Here is a 16894-nt window from a genome sequence, read left to right as displayed (position 1 = left end):
TAACTGACTCACTGAAGAGTAACACCAATCATAGGGACATTGTTCTGGTTTTGATTTCAAAGCAATCACTGAGTAAGCCTACTTTGAAATGGAACGTGAGTCAGCATTCAGCAAAGCGGAGTTTAAACCTCTCCTCAAGATTCTGAGTGACAGAAAGCTTTTAAATAGGGCACTGTTTGTTCATAGTTTTGGGTATCTGTGATTTACTTGGCTTTGTTAGACAATAGAGGCTTTGGTTCAGTTATATTTTTAACATTCCTTAAAATAAATCAAAGAGTGTTCCCATTTTGGATGTGGATTGGTATGGTAGAGGAAATGAGGAACTAACAAGTGCCAAGTATCCAGGGATTACTTGCTGGGATCTGTGCTTGACTGCCTGGGTTAATATTTTTCTGGTTGCACATAATAGAAACTGGCTCTGGCTAGCTTAAGGGAAAAAAGTGGTGCTAACATATTGGAAGAATATTCTGGTATCTCACAGAATCTGAGACTCAGGAAAAAAGGGTTGGGGTAACCTCTAACCTCAGAAATAGGGGTCCATGTCTGTCTCCCTATGGTAAGGAAGTTGAAGTGATGTCACCATAAGATTTTTCATAGGAGCCCCATGTGGGGTCAGGTCTTCACGTGCGGGTCGGTCAGTCAAGGTTAGAGGGGCAGAATGCTATGCTTTAGCCACTTGTTTGTAGGTACCCACACCTGTATTTTGTGATTAATTTCTAGAGAAAGGGAAATTATTATAAATTGGAGGCTATAGCAGCAAGCACTATATGGGGTATTTTACAAGATTAATTTTTTAAATAGCCTATAAAAATCACTTTCTATCTCACAAATGAGAAAACTGAGACTCAAATTGGTTAGACAGCTTGTCTAAGGATCTACAATTAAAATTTAGCAGGGCTAGAAGGCCAAGCATGTCTATAAGGAAGGCTAATCTTGTTCTTAAAATATTTGAGTAGTGTGATAAAACTACTTACGATAGAAAATTTCAACTTGAGAAAGAAAAATTGTAAAAAAAAATATATATATTTTAAAGAAATTAAAAAAACAAAAAGTAACAACCAAATAAGTTTGGGAGCTCTTTTTATTACACTGAGAAATCTCAAAAAAGTACAAAGCCCAAGAAAGTAGATGCATTTCAGAAAATAAGATAAAACATTTGCATACATACATATTAATGACATTTAGTTTTGAATTAAAAATATTCATGATTTTACATTGACGTATACTGCCTGTGAATTAAATACATTCTGAAATACTGGGAAAAAATTTCATATATCCTGTACTTGAACCTGAATTCCTAAAAATAGGGATTAAGTTCACAATTTGATTTGCAGACTAATGGTTTCATTGATTCAAAGTGCCTTTAAAGAGCAGAAATAGGAAACAGGCATATATCACACACACTCCTTTAAGTGATATATCAGATCAAAGCTGAATTAATATAATAATCTTTAGTGCTTTTAATTGTATTGTTTGTTTTCAGTAGACCAATGAAAATACATAGATCCAACTGCAGAAAAGAGGTTAGGTAATGCCGGAATGATTCTCTATCATATTAGTGTTTTATTTCCAATTATACAGATAAACAGGTGATGTTGAAATCCATGCTATTTCTATCCTCAAGATAAGATAAATGTATGATTACATTCTAGCATCTCATCAAGAGTCATCATGAAACAATAATATATTTACTACTTTTGCAAAATAATATATAATAGACTACCACAGGCTATAAAGTTTACTTAATTAATTTTGATAATGTGGCACTTTACAATGGCTTTTGGGTCGTATCATACTCTGTTGCTGCTACTACTACTACTACTAAAATAAAAGTAAATGTAAAGAAGAAACCAAAAGAAAATAAATTAGATCATTTGATAATTCTAAATATTGTTTTGGTTTATCCTTGAACTGGAAATCAATTCTACATGATTCGGAAAGAAAACAAACACATCTTTATAATTCAGAGCATGTATTTTGAAGGTGTAATATGATGTATCCAATGCCAGTGTGGGTTTGCTTGTTGTGTTCTTTTTATTCAATGTCAACTGGTTCCGTGGCTATTAAAGCACTTAACTGTTTCTGTGCACAGGAGAGGAACAGTTCCAAACTGGACAGGCTTCTTTGGCGGATAACTTGATCGAGCTGTTTAATTTTTTAAAGAGAGAGAGAAAGAGAAAAAAAAATATTAGTTGAAGGATAAAGAATATTATGTCACTGAAGCCCACTAGAAAAAACTTTCTAGATGAGACAATTTAGGAAATCAAATAGTACTTTAAACTGAATGACAGTATAGTCACTCTTTCTGGCCTAAATCATCTAAGATGAGATGATAAAATCATTATGGTTTTATAACTGATGTTGTTATTCAGTTATTAGAGAAATACCATACATTTGATCAGAATGCTTTCAGAAAACATAAAAAAGTATTAAAATTCCAGTTCTTAATGTATATATGCAACCAAACATCCACAAATATATTACAGATGCAAGTAATAAAATAAATACATAGTACAGAAACACAGCATAATCACATCATGCATAGGGTTTAGTGGAACAAATAAACCCTGTGGAGGAGATAAACAATTTGCTGAAATTAGAGAAAGTTCTGGGGAAAAGTATGCTTCAAAAAACATTTGAGGCCAGGTGCAGAGGCTCACACCTGTAATCCTAGCACTTTGGGAGGCTGAAGTGGGAGGCTCATTTGAAGTCAGGAGTTTCAGACCAGCTTGGCCAACATGGTGAAACCCTGTCTCTACTAAAAATAAAACAATTAGCTGTGCATGGTGGTGCAAACCTGTAATCTCAGCTACTTAGGAGGTGGAGGCAAAAGAATTTCTTGAACCCAGGAGACAGAGGTTGCAGTGACCCAAGATTGTGCCCCTGAACTCCAGCCTGGGTGACAGAGTGAGACTCTGCTTAAAAAAAAAAAAAAAAAAAAAAAAAAAATATATATATATATATATATATATATATATATATATATATATTTGATATTGTTGAAACTATTTTTGTTCTTGTCCCTCGGCTAAGGTAGAGGTGTTTTATTAGATGTTTTACTATTTCAATAGCGAACTCGTATAGTAAACGAAACAAGAGGGTTAGTAAGGGAAATCATTTGGATTATATATAATAAAGAACTCTCTGGATGGTAAAGATTATTGAATACAAGAAGAAAAACTTCAAACTTTTTGGCCCTAAAAAATTTGGCCATGGGGTGAAAATAACAAAACTAGGAAAACACATTCCCTATAGGTTACAGAACAATGGAGGAATTAAAAGACAAATAAATTCCATTTCATAATATACTTGTCATACTTATGAAAAAGTTGACATTCTTCTCACAAGTCCCTGCATCCCCCACAAAGACAAACCCAAACAATAATTCTCTATTAAATTATACTTCCACAATCTACTATACTCAAAATGGCTGAAAAACTGGATGATTAAAATACTGAAATATTCTAAGAATTAATCAAACAGAATCACTATATTTAGCAAAATGCTCCTGTAAAATAATTGAACTATACTGGATCCCTTCAATTCCAATATTCAGAGATTCTATTATATATACAGAAATAAGATATCTGATTATCATTTCTCCTCACAGTTTTTTTTCCTTCTTCCTTTACTGGATGATAACTTCAGGTGAATACATGCCTTATGCTTACAAGACTATTAAACAAAAGAGATCTTAGAACGTAAGTCCCAGGTATGCAGAAATCTTATCTGTCTTGCTAACTACTTTATCCCTAGCATCTAGAGTGGGGTCTGGCACATGTTAGACAAGCAGTAAATATTTGCTGATATTGAATGAATCAAGACACATAACCCCAATCATCAAGGCAATCTATTGGAAAATGACAGATGTACTTTTAATGCTAAGAACCAAAGCATACTAACCTAATCTAAAAGATATATGGGAGATTAAAGTCATAGTTTTAAAAGTTTCATTTTAATATATGTAAAACAGATTGAAATCTAAGTATTTCCAGCTTCTAAAATTATTTTGCACTTGGTCTAAATTAAACAGTACAGAAGAATACATCAATACTCAGTTCCAGTCCATTCTCCAGTGATTTCTGTCTACTTTTGGATGTTTTTAAGCATTTAAAGATGGGTTTTAAAAAATATGTAGTCCACATCTTACAATTCTTATAATTATTAAGTTTGAGAGGGTCCACACAATCACTTTATTACACTGTCATTACTGGAAGTTTTCCCTATCACATTTAAAAAAATTGCTTAACTGTATTTCATAATTTATTTGGTTACTCTCCCATTGACAGGCAGGCAAGTTTATTCTAACTTTTTGTTGTTTTTCAACTAATAACATTTACAACCTGAGTGCACACCCTTCAAAAGATGTTCAAGGTGTTGAAATCTGTCAGTGTCACATCTGCATATTGTAAATTGTGATACATATTGTCAAATTGCTTTCCAGAGAGTATATTATCAGTCCCAACTGCAGTGTTATGAGAGGATCAGTGTCTCCTGTTTTTGTTTTTACTTTTAAACAGTTGCATAGTTTTTATTTTATAGTTATAATATATGTAACGGACATTTTAATATTTTAAAGCATTCTATTCATAGACATTAAGATTGTTCACACTATTTGGCTATTATAATTAAGGCTGTAATGAACATCCTTCAACACAGACCTCTGTACGTGTGCTAGTACAGCCTGAGGAAATTGAGCCAAAGAATATGTAGTTTGCAATGCTACCTCTAATTATAAATCAGCTTTCCATATATACACGAACCTGTCTTTAGGCTCTCCATCCTGTTCCCTTGGACAATTCACCGATCTCTACACAAATGTAATGCATTTTAATTATTACGGCTTTATAATAAACCTTAATATATCATATATTGCCAATATAAAATATTTCAGAAGTATATAAATTAGTGGGCATTTGTAAGAAAACTGAGTTTAAGAAGGAAGTGACCAGACTGCAGATAGTCTCATACCTCTTTTATCATAGGCACAAAATATAAGCAGAACTCAGCGGTATATTATCTTGAGACATACAAGTAGGCAAAAACCCATTCCTTTTTAAGGCAAGTAAACAATGCAATAAAAACTGAACTGACGAGAGTTGTATTTGGAGGATGAAGTCTGGCAGGATGAGATACATAATTCCGTTCAGAGGGGGCTTCATGGGTGTTTGTTTTACTATTATGCTTCATAACTTGTGTACATGTAACATACGTGCTAGCTTTAACAATTCAAAATCTTTCACAAATCTCCCAGAACAATCAGGAGATACATTGAAAACAAATATGACTTAATATCTTAGAATTTTTAGAAGCTAGATAAATGAGAAACTTTTCTTTTGAGGGAATATGGCACAATTTCACATTGTGTAAAAAGCATTCAACCTCTGATGGCTGCTAAGTAACAATAATCTGAATTTGTGCATTCAAAATGAGTATTTCTGTAATGTTTTAAGAGGATATATATATATATATATATATGGACAAAAAAAGTTTGATAGATTTGTTTAAACATACCACACACTTCTCTTGCTTGTATTAGATGTCACTATGGAATTACTGACTATACGATGATAGGCATAAAGGTTTTGGTTTTAGGCAACTGCCAAGGCTCACTTCACATCTTTAACACTCCCTCCCCAGAACGCTCTGAAAGTAAGAATTCTTTAAATAAACAGGAGCACAATACTTTAAGATGCAACAAGGCGATACTGATACTGTATGAGGAAGGAAATAGAGATTGGGCCATCACAAAGCTGAGCTTCCACTTTTGTGGGTCCTTCTTGGGTATGGTAAATAGATCATGGCTGTGGGATGGAACGCATATAACCTTTCTCTTACAAGGATGTTGAATTCTTCTCTTTGAAACAAATACATCAAACTGATGTTCTTGGCAAATTCCTGAATTTCAACAGTTACTGTTTTATTAGGCATGACCTTATTATCCTTTATTGAGGCAAGAAGAATTTCGGCAATACATTCAACTTTTTTGCTCCTTAAGGCATGGGACTTAGTTCTGTATTTGTGGCTTTCATTTCAAAGTGAATCAAAGATTTGTATTCTGTGACATAGTAATGAAAATTATGTCCAGAGTAGTGGTGGCAAATTTTTGATATGGGGTTTAAAATCTCTTCATAATAGTGTAGCTCTAACCGATTTCTCTTCCATTTTCTGTTGCTTTAATTTCTATTTAGCTCTTACAGATATCTGAAAAAATCTGGAAATTCTTGTTTCTGAAATAGACACCTAGGCTTCAGTTTGCTGGTATAACTGCTGAAAGCCTTTTAGAAACATACTACGTATTAAAATTTTTAATTTTATTAAGCTTGCGGGGGGAAATAGGATGTCTTTTTAACATTTCATGTATTAGATTTACCCTTCCATGAGTGTTTCATGCCATAGCAAAAGTAAAAGAAACATAAAACATCTCTTGACCTTAGCTTTTTATTTGCCAGTCATTAAAATGCAATACGATGGTGAATTCACATTGGTCTAAAGTGCAACATTCAAAGTCAATTACAAACACATCTGGCTTATTTTAATTGGACTGTTTATTAAGAAGACTATTCACATCCAGAAAGATCTGATTCATTGTTTTGAAATATATATGTGGGGGTGGTTCCAAGATGGCCGAATAGGAACAGCTCCAGTTTACAGCTCCCAGCGTGAGTGACACAGAAGATGGGTGATTTCTGCATTTCCAACTGAGGTACCGGGTTCATCTCACTGGGGCTTGTCGGACAGGGCTGCAGGACAGTGGGTGCAGTGCACCGAGTGTGAATCGAAGCAGGGCGAGGCATCGCCTCACCCGGGAAGCGCAAGGGATCAGGGAGCAAAGCTGTGACAGACGACACCTGGAAAATCGGGTCACTCCCACCCTAATACTGCACTTTTCCAATGGTCTTAGCAAATGACACACCAGGAGATTACATCCCGTGCCTGGCTTGGAGGGTCCCACGCCCACGGCACCTCGCTCACTGCTAGCACAGGAGTCTGAGATTGAACTGGAAGGTGGCAGTGAGGCTGGCGGAGGGGCGCCCCCCATTGCTGAGGCTTGAGCAGGTAAGGAAGCTCAAACTGGGTGGAGCCCACTGCAGCTCAAGGAGGCCTGCCTGCCTCTGTAGACTCCACCTCTGGGAGCAGGACATAGCCAAACAAAAGGCAGCAGAAACCTCTGCAGACATAAATGTCCCTGTCTGACAGCATTGAAGAGAGTAGTGGTTCTCCCAGCATGGAGTTGAGGCACCCTCCAGTAGAGGCAGACTGACACCACAAACGGCCAGGTACCCCTCTGAGACGAAACTTCCAGAGGAACAATCAGGCAGCAACATTTGCTGTTCAGCAATATTTGCTGCTCTGCAGCCTCCGCTGCTGATACCCAGGCAAACAGGGTCTGGAGTGGACCTCCAGCAAACTCCAAAAGACCTGCAGCTGAGGGTCTTGACTGTTAGAAGGAAAACTAACAGAGTGAAAGGACATCCACACCAAAACCCCATCTGTACGTCACCATCATCAAAGACCAAAGGTAGATAAAACTACAAAGATGGGGAACAAACAGAGCAGAAAAGCTGAAAATTCTAAAAATCAGAGCGCCTCTCCCCCTCCAAAGGAATGCAGTTCCTCACCAGCAACGGAACAATGCTGGACAGAGAATGACTTTGACAAGTTGAGAGAAGAAGGCTTCAGTCGATCAAACTTCTCAGAGCTAAAGGAGGAACTACGAACCCAGTGCAAAGAAACTAAAAACCTTGAAAAAAGAGTTGACGAATGGCTAACTAGAATAACCAGGGTAGACAAGTCCTTAAATGACCTGATGGAGCTGAAAACCATGGCATGAGAACTACATGACGAATGCACAAGCTTCAAGAGCTGATTCAATCAACTGGAAGAAAGGGTATCAGTGATTGAAAATCAAATGAATGAAATGAAACGAAAAGAGAAGGTTAGAAAAAAAAGAGTAAAAAGAAATAAACAAAGCCTCCAAGAAATATGGGACTATGTGAAAAGACCAAATCTACATCTGATTGGTGTACCTGAAAGTGACGGGGAGAATGGAACCAAGTTGGAAAACACTCTGCAGGATATCATCCAGGAGAACTTCCCCAACCTAGCAAGGCAGGCCAATATTCAAATTCAGAAAATACAGAGAACGCCACAAAGATACTCCTCGAGAAGAGCAACTCCAAGACACGTAATTGTCAGATTCACCAAAGTTGAAATGAAGGAAAAAATGTTAAGGGCAGCCAGAGAGAAAGGGCAGGTTACCCACAAAGGGAAGCCCATCAGACTAACAGTGGATCACTCGGCAGAAACTCTACAAGCCAGAAGAGAGTGGGGGCCAATGTTCGACATTCTTAAAAGAATTTTCAACCCAAAATTTCATATCCAGCCAAACTAATTTTCATAAGTGAAGGAGAAATAAAATCCTTTACAGACAAGCAAATGCTGAGAGATTTTGTCACCACCAGGCCTGCCTTACAAGAGACCGTGAAGGAAGAACTAAACATGGAAAGGAACAACCGGTACCAGCCACTACAAAAACATGCCAAAATGTAAAGACCATCGATGCTAGGAAGAAATTGCATCAACTAATGAGCAAAATAACCAGCTAATATCATAATGACAGGATCAAATTCACACATAACAATATTAACTTTAAATGTAAATGGGCGAAATGCCCCAATTAAAAGACACAGACTGGCAAATTGGATAAAGAGTCAAGATCCATCAGTGTGCTGTATTCAGGAGACCCATCTCATGTGGGCCCAAAATAAAGGGATGGAGGAAGATCTACCAAGCAAATGGAAAACAACAAAAAGGCAGGAGTTGCAATCCTGGTCTCTGATAAAACAGACTTTAAACCAACAAAGATCAAGAGACAAAGAAGGCCATTACATAATGGTAAAGGGATCAATTCAACAAGAAGAGCTAACCATCCTGAATATATATTCACCCAAAACAGGAGCACCCAGATTCATAAGGCAAGTCCTTAGAGACCTACAAAGAGACTTAGACTCCCATACAATAATAATGGGAGACTTTAACACCCCACTGTCAATATTAGACAGATCAATGAGACAGAAAGTTAACAAGGATATGTAGGAATTGAACTTAGCTCTGCACCAAGTGGACCTATAGACATCTACAGAACTCTCCACCCCAAATCAACAGAATATACATTCTTCTCAGCACCACATCACACTTATTCAAAAATTGACCACATAGTTTGAAGTAAAGCACTCTTCAGCAAATGTAAAAGAACAGAAATTATAACAAACTGTCTCTCAGATCACAGTGCAATCAAACTAGAACTCAGGATTAAGAAACTCACTCAAAACTGCTCAACTACATGGAAACTGAATAACCTGCTCTTGAATGACTACTGGGTACATAACGAAATGAAGGCAGAAATAAAGATGTTCTTTGAAACCAATGAGAACAAAGACATAACATACCAGAATCTCTGGGACACATTTAAAGCAGTGTGTAGAGGGAAATTTATAGCACTAAATGCCCACAGGAGAAAGCAGGAAAGATCTAAAATTGACACACTAATATCACTATTAAAATAACTAGAGAAGCAAGAGCAAACACATTTAAAAGCTAGCAGAAGGCAAGAAATAACTAAGATCAGAGCAGAACTGAAGAAGATAGAGACACAAAAATCCCTTCAAAAAATTCAATGAATCCAGGAGCTAGTTTTTTGAAAAGATCAACAAAATTGATAGACCGCTAGCAAGAATAATAAAGAAGAAAAGAAAGAAGAATCAAATAGACACATTAAAAAATGATAAAGGGGATATCACCACTGACCCCACATAAATACAAACTACCATTGGAGAATACGATAAACAACTCTACGCAAATAAACTAGAAAACCTAGAAGAAATGGATAAATTCCAGGACACATACATCCCCCAAGACTAAACCAGGAAGAAGTCGAATTTCTGAATAGACCAATAACAGACTCTGAAACTGAGGCAATAATTAGTAGCTTACCAACAAAAAACGTACAGGACCAGATGGATTCACAGCCGAATTCTACCAGAGGTACAAGGAGGAGCTAGTACTATTCCTTCTGAAACTATTCCAATCAATAGAAAAAGAGAGAAATCTCCCTAACTCATTTTATGAGGCCAGCATCATCCTGATACCAAAGCCTGGCAGAGACACAACAACAAAAAAAGAGAATTTTAGACCGATATCCCTGATGAACATCGATGTAAAAATCCTCAACAAAATACTGTCATACTGAATCCAGCAGCACATCAAAAAGCTTATCCACCATGATCAAGTGAGCTTCACCCCTGGGATGCAAGGCTGGTTCAACATACACAAATCAATAAACCTAATACAGCATATAAACAGAACCAAAGACAAAAACCACATGATTATCTCAATAGATGCAGAAAAGGCCTTTGACGAAATTCAACAGCCCTTCATGCTAAAATCTATCAATAAATTAGGTATTGATAGGACGTATCTCAAAATAATAAGAGCTACTTATGAAAAACCCACAGCCAATATCATACTGAATGGGCAAAAACTGGAAGCATTCCCTTTGAAAACTGGCACAAGACAGGGATGCTCTCTGTCTCCACTCCTATTCAACAGTGTTGGAAGTTCTGGCCAGGGCAATCAGGCAGGAGAAAGAAATAAAGGGTATTCAATTAGGAAAAGAGGAAGTCAAATTGTCCCTGTTTGCAGATGACATGATTGTGTATCTAGAAAACCCCATCATCCCAGCCCAAAGTCTCCTTAAGCTGATAAGCAACTTCAGCGAAGTCTCAGGATACAAAATCAATGTGCAAAAATCACAGGCATTCTTGTACACCAATAACCGGCAAATAGAGAGCCAAATCATGAGTGAACTCCAACTCACAATTGCTTCAAAGAGAATAAAAGACCTAGGAATCCAATTTACAAGAGATGTGAAGGACCCCTTCAAGGAGAACTACAAACCACTGCTAAAGGAAATCAAAGAGGACACAAACAAATGGAAGAATATTCCATGCTCATGGATACGAAGAATCAATATCATGAAAATGGCCACATTGCCCAAGGTAATTTACAGATTCAATGCCATCCCCATCAAGCTACCAATGACTTTCTTCACCAAATTGGAAAAAACTACTTTAAAGTTCATATGGAACCAAAAAAGAGCCCGCATTGCCAAGTCAATCCTAAGCCAAAAGATCAAAGCTGGAGGCATCATGCTAACTGACTTCAAACTATACTACAAGGTTACAGTAACCAAAACAGCATGGTACTGGTACCAAAACAGAGATATAGACCAATGGAACAGAACAGAGCCTTCAGAAATAACACCACACATCTACAACCATCTGATCTTTGACAAACCTGACAAAAACAAGAAATGGGGAAATGATTCCCTATTTAATACATGGTGCTGGGAAAACTGGCTAGCCATATGTAGAAAGCTGAAACTGGATCCTTTCTTTACTCCTTATACGAAAATTAATTCAAGATGGATTAGAGACTTAAATGTTAGACCTAATACCATAAAAACCCTAGAGGAAAACCTAGGTAGTACCATTCAGGACATAGGCATGGGCAAAGACTTCATGTCTAAAACACCAAAAGCAACAGCAGCAAAAGCCAAAATTGACAAATGGGATCTCATTAAACTAAAGAGCTTCTGCACAGCAAAAGAAACTACCATCAGAGTGAACAGGCAACCTACAGAATGGGAGAAAATTTTTGCAATCTACTCATCTGACAAAGGGCTAATATCCAGAACCTACAAAGAACTCAAACAAATTTACAAGAAAAAAACAAACAACCCCATCAAAAAGTGGGCAAAGGATATGAACAGACATTTCTCAAAAGAAGACATTCATACAGCCAACAGGCACGTGAAAAAATGCTCATCATCACTGGCCATCAGAGAAATGCAAATCAAAACCACAATGAGATACCATCTCACACCAGTTAGAATAGCGATCATTAAAAAGTCAGGAAACAACAGGTGCTGGAGAGGATGTGGAGAAACAGGAACACTCTTACACTGTTGGTGGGACTGTAAACTAGTTCAACCATTGTGGAAGACAGTGTGGCAATTCCTCAAGGATCTAGAACTAGAAATACCGTTTGATCCAGCAATCCCTTTATAGGATATATACCCAAAGGATCATAAATCATGCTGCTATAAAGACACATGCACACGTATGTTTACTGCAGCACTATTCACGATATCAAAGACTTGGAACCAACCCAAATGTCCATCAATGATAGACTGGATTAAGAAAATATGGCACATATACACCATGGAATACTATGCAACCATAAAAAAGGATGAGTTCATATCCTTTATAGGGACATGGTCAAAGCTGGAAACCATCATTCTCAGCAAACTATTGCAAGGACAAAAAACCAAATATCACATGTTCTCACTCATAGGTGGGAACTGAACAAAGAGAACACTTGGACACAGGAAGGGGAACATCACACACCGGGGCCTGTTGTGGGATGGAGGGAGGCGGGAGGGGGGAGGGATAGCATTAGGAGATATACCTAATGTAAATGACGAGTTAATGGCTGCAGCACACCAACATGGCACATGTATACATATGCAATAAACCTGAGCGTTGTGCACATGTACCCTAGAATTTAAAGTATAATAATAAATATATATATATATGTGTGTGTGTGTGTATGTGTGTCTGTGTCTGTGTGTCAAATACACGTACTAATGCACTTTCAATGTTTTGAGCTTCTACCAACAAAATATACCAAGAAACATGAACATGTTACATCTACCTTTATCAATGTTACTTTTCCAACTTACACTCCTACATATTTTAAATTAATGCTTAAAAATAATTTCATTTTTCCAAAAAGCTAGGATAGATATTCAGCAAATCCACTCATGGGTAAAGTGACTAGAGAAGACCACTTAGAGAAGGTGGTAATTAAGAGACTTGAAAAGAGACAAGAAGGGAGCTATCTAAAAACACGGGGAAAGAAATTCTCAAGGTAGCTGAAATCACAAGGAAAAACTTGAAAAGGGGGGTTCAGACTTGGTTTGATGAAGAAGTGGTAAGAAATCCATTAAGATTGGAGCAAAATTAGCGAGGAGACTAGTAGGGGAGGAGATCAGAGAAGTAGATGGAAGCCAGAGCATAAAGGGCCCTAAAGGTTTGCAGTTTGATGGGAAGACACTGGAGAGTTTTCAGCAGGAGTATGACCATGCTCTGTGTTTGAAAAATATCATACAAGTTATTATGTGGAAAACACACTGTAGTGGGGCAAAAGTGGAAGAGGAAAAGCCATCTAGCAGACATTTAGTCTGGAAAAGATATAAATCTGACCAGACTGCTGTTAGTAGTGGTTTAAGAACAGTTCAGGTTTAGGATTTTAAGACAGGACCAACTTGAGTTGCTGATAGATTGGAAGTATAGATGAAAGGAAAAGAGAAATAAAAGGTGATTCTTTGAATAATAGTTCCCTATCCTGAGATATGATAGACTAGAGCTGGAGTGAGTTGGCCAGAGGAAAACTGTTTTGTTTTAGACATGATAAATTTGTCAAAACCTATCAGACATGTTAGGCATATCAGATATGAGGTCTGCAGTTCAGGGGAGATATCAGGCCTTGAAATAAAAATGTGGAAGTCATCTGTATATAGAAGACATTTAAAGCATAGATAAAATATGTAGGGAATGAATGTGGATAAAAGAGAAAAGGTTACAGGACTAAGTCCTGGGACACTCAGGGATGTCCAAGGAAGATAATACAGTCACGGGTTCTTAGTTTCTATTTCTGGTTGGGCCAGTAAAGTCCCTTCCTCATTGCTCTTTTCTGCTTATCACTAGAAACAGAAACTGAAAACCATGGCTTCAAGTTGCTAAAAGCCTAAAGCAAAACAAAAGAGAATGAAAACAAGAAAATAAGGCGGGTTGCACAAGCTTGCTAGCACATGATCTTATAACAGTGGGATATTCGATTCAACAGATAATTATTGTAATGGATTCAATTGTGTCCCCCAAAAAGATATGTTCAAGTCCTACCCCCACACTTGTGAATGTGATTTTATTTGGAAATAGGGTTTTTGCTGATGTAATTAAGTTGTAAATTGAGATGGGCTCTTACCGGATTAGGGTAGGCCTTAAATCCAATCACTAGTGTCTTGATAAGAAGAGAAACAGAGGCCGGGCGTGGTGGCTCACGCCTGTAATCCCAGCACTTTGGGAGGACGAGACGGGCGGATCACGAGGTTAGGAGATCGAGAAGATCCTGGCTAACAGGTGAAACCCTGTCTCTACTAAAATATAAAAAATATAGTGGGGTGCAGTGGCGGGCGCCTGCAGTCCCAGCTGCTCGGAAGGCTGAGGTAGGAGAATGGCGTGAACCCGGGAGGCGGAGCTTGCAGTGAGCTGAGATCGCGCCACCGCACTCCAGCCTGGGCGACAGAGCAAGACTCCCTCTCTCTCTCAAATAAAAAAAAAAAAGAAGAGACACAGATACCAAGGAGAGGTCTATGTGAAGATGGAAGCCGAATCACCAGAAGCTAAGACAGAGGCACGAAACAGACTTTTCCTTAGAGCCTTCGAGAGCATGGCTCCACTGACATCTTGATTTTGGGCTTCTGAGCCCCAGAATTGTGAGAAAATAAATTTATCTTGTTTCAAGGCCCTCAGTGTGTTGTAAATTGTCACAGTAGCCCTAGGAAACAGTTATTTTCCAGATTGTTAAGGTCCATATCAGAGTAGTGTTTCTTACAATGTATTTCACAAAATGCCATTTCTGTACAGCGAGTGTTCTGCTTATTAAAAATAAAAAAAATACCTTTAAGCTAATTAAGTTTGGGAAATGGAGGATTAAAAATGTTCACTTTCTATGAACTCAGAATCACTGAAAGAGACTCTGGACCAATTTCAGGATAATAGTTTTACACAAAACACATGTTAAGAATAATTCAGACTCCAAAATATTCAACATAATCTGGGCAGTGGTTTGAACTAAGGCAATGCTGGGTGCCTCAATCCTGAACTTTGGAAAATTTAGGCCTAACCTCTTCACCAGAACATTCAAAGCCATCATTCACATTCCATGAAGACTTCCAATTCAGAATTCATGTCTCCTATTCTTTGAGAATATTTCTTGACTTTAGAGTATATTCCACATCTATCTATTTAGATAGTTCAAAAATGTCAACATATAAAGAAGCTGTGTTAACTTCCCAGCATGCAAAAGATGAATTACAGATGCTCTTTTAGAGCATGAAAAACGGGTATAAAGAGTCTTAAACCCTATTGGCCACAACTAAATAACAATTGCTTTGTTTTGCTTTAAGATGCCTGGTAAGTAAATTCTCTGTTTTGAGTTATCTAAAGTAAGTTCTACATATTTGCATAGTTCTGCCTTTTTATCCCAAACTACCATATAATCCAAATCCACTGGGAAATGGAAATACTCATTTTTTCTCTTCAAGAAATCATCTGGACAGAATCTACTATAACTTTCCATATGTAAAGTTTAATGAATTTGAAAAGAAAATAATTCTGGTAACAACTGTTTCCGACAGCTTCCAAAGAAAATCTAAAAATTTCAAAAAAAACAACTTAAAAAACAAAAGCCATAGATTTAGAATTTCAGAGAAAAGCAAAGGTGGATAATATTGTATAGTAGTTGCACAGAAATCCTATCTTAGGGCTCTGATCCATAAGGTTATATTTATTAATATATAAAATATTAATAAATATGGTCCACATTATAGAGTTCAATGGTAAATAAATACTTTATCTCAAATATAAGATGAATTGATTCTGGCAAGGCAGGCTAACTTATTTTAATATGACAGGCCACATAAAGTTTTTTAACATAATTTCATTACATGCTCCAAAACAATGAAAAACCTTTACCTATATCATTTTTTCAAGATCATGATATAATAAAAATATTACAATCTGTTGGATAGTCTTTTCTAAACTAAATGAACACAGAGATCCCAAATATATCATTCAGGTTACTGCTCAAGTAACAAACACAACTTCTGTTGTATTTTTATCGATTCAACTTTTATAGATTTTAGGAATCCTATTGTTTCAATCTAAAGAACAACATCTGTCAATTACTATATATCCTTCCTTTTGTTTTGACCTTTAACAATTTAAACCTAATCTTAGCAGAAGAATTAGATGACCTTTAAGTTCTTGTCTTCCTATACTATCTTTAAATTCTCAAATGATTGGTATTTCACCTTATGTGTTTCAATCTACAGAAACAAGCAAGACTGTCCACAAGTCTTATTCTTGAGTTCTTTGCACACACATATGGAAACTTACTTTATATTACATTACAAATAATCCTTTAATGCTAGATTAAGTCTGACCTTTTCTTGTTTTAAGAATACTGTTAATACTTCTTGATTGGTAGTACTTGCTCCCTGCTATGCACAGGTGACCTCTTTATGTGCTGTATTAGTTATCTGTGGCTGTGTAACAAAGCATCCCAAAAGCTAGGGGCTTAAAATGAAAAGCAACAAATATTTATCATCTCACAGTTTCTATGGGTCAAGAAACTGGGCACTGTTACGGGAGTGCCTCTGGGTCATGTTCTTTACTGAAGTTGTAATCAAGTTGTAGGCTGGAACTCTAGTCATCTCAAAGTTCAACTGGGGAAGGATCTCCTTCCAAACCCTCTCAGTAGCTGTTGACAGGCCTCAAAACATCCAGCTCCAATGTAGCCCACGTGAGCCTCTCCAGAAGCCTGCCTAATGAGATGGCAGCTGGTTTCCCCCAAAGTAAGCAATCCAAGAGAATATGAAAGAAAGCAAGAGTGCAACATGACAGTGAGAGAGCACATAAGACAGAAGCCATAATCTTTTTATAGCCCAATCTCACTCAGTCCAGCCCAGATTCAAGGGCAGGGGATT

General features: G+C 37.1%; 1 protein-coding gene across 12 annotated transcripts in view; it reads right to left on the bottom strand.

Annotated features, from left to right (window-relative positions):
• Positions 1–1063: 1063 nt before the first annotated feature.
• Positions 1064–16894, bottom strand: part of CCDC91 (coiled-coil domain containing 91) — a 366740-nt gene continuing 350909 nt past the window's right edge. For all 12 annotated transcript variants that reach the window (XM_050746729.1, XM_050746737.1, XM_050746730.1 and 9 more), the window contains one exon: positions 1064–2145. In XM_050746729.1, the coding sequence (XP_050602686.1) occupies positions 2035–2145 (111 nt within the window). In that variant the 3' untranslated portion in view covers positions 1064–2034. The remainder of the gene's footprint in view (positions 2146–16894) is intronic.

Source organism: Macaca thibetana, chromosome 11, assembly GCF_024542745.1.
Source record: "Macaca thibetana thibetana isolate TM-01 chromosome 11, ASM2454274v1, whole genome shotgun sequence".
Lineage (NCBI taxonomy): Eukaryota > Metazoa > Chordata > Mammalia > Primates > Cercopithecidae > Macaca > Macaca thibetana.
This window is presented reverse-complemented; position numbering and strand designations above follow the sequence as displayed.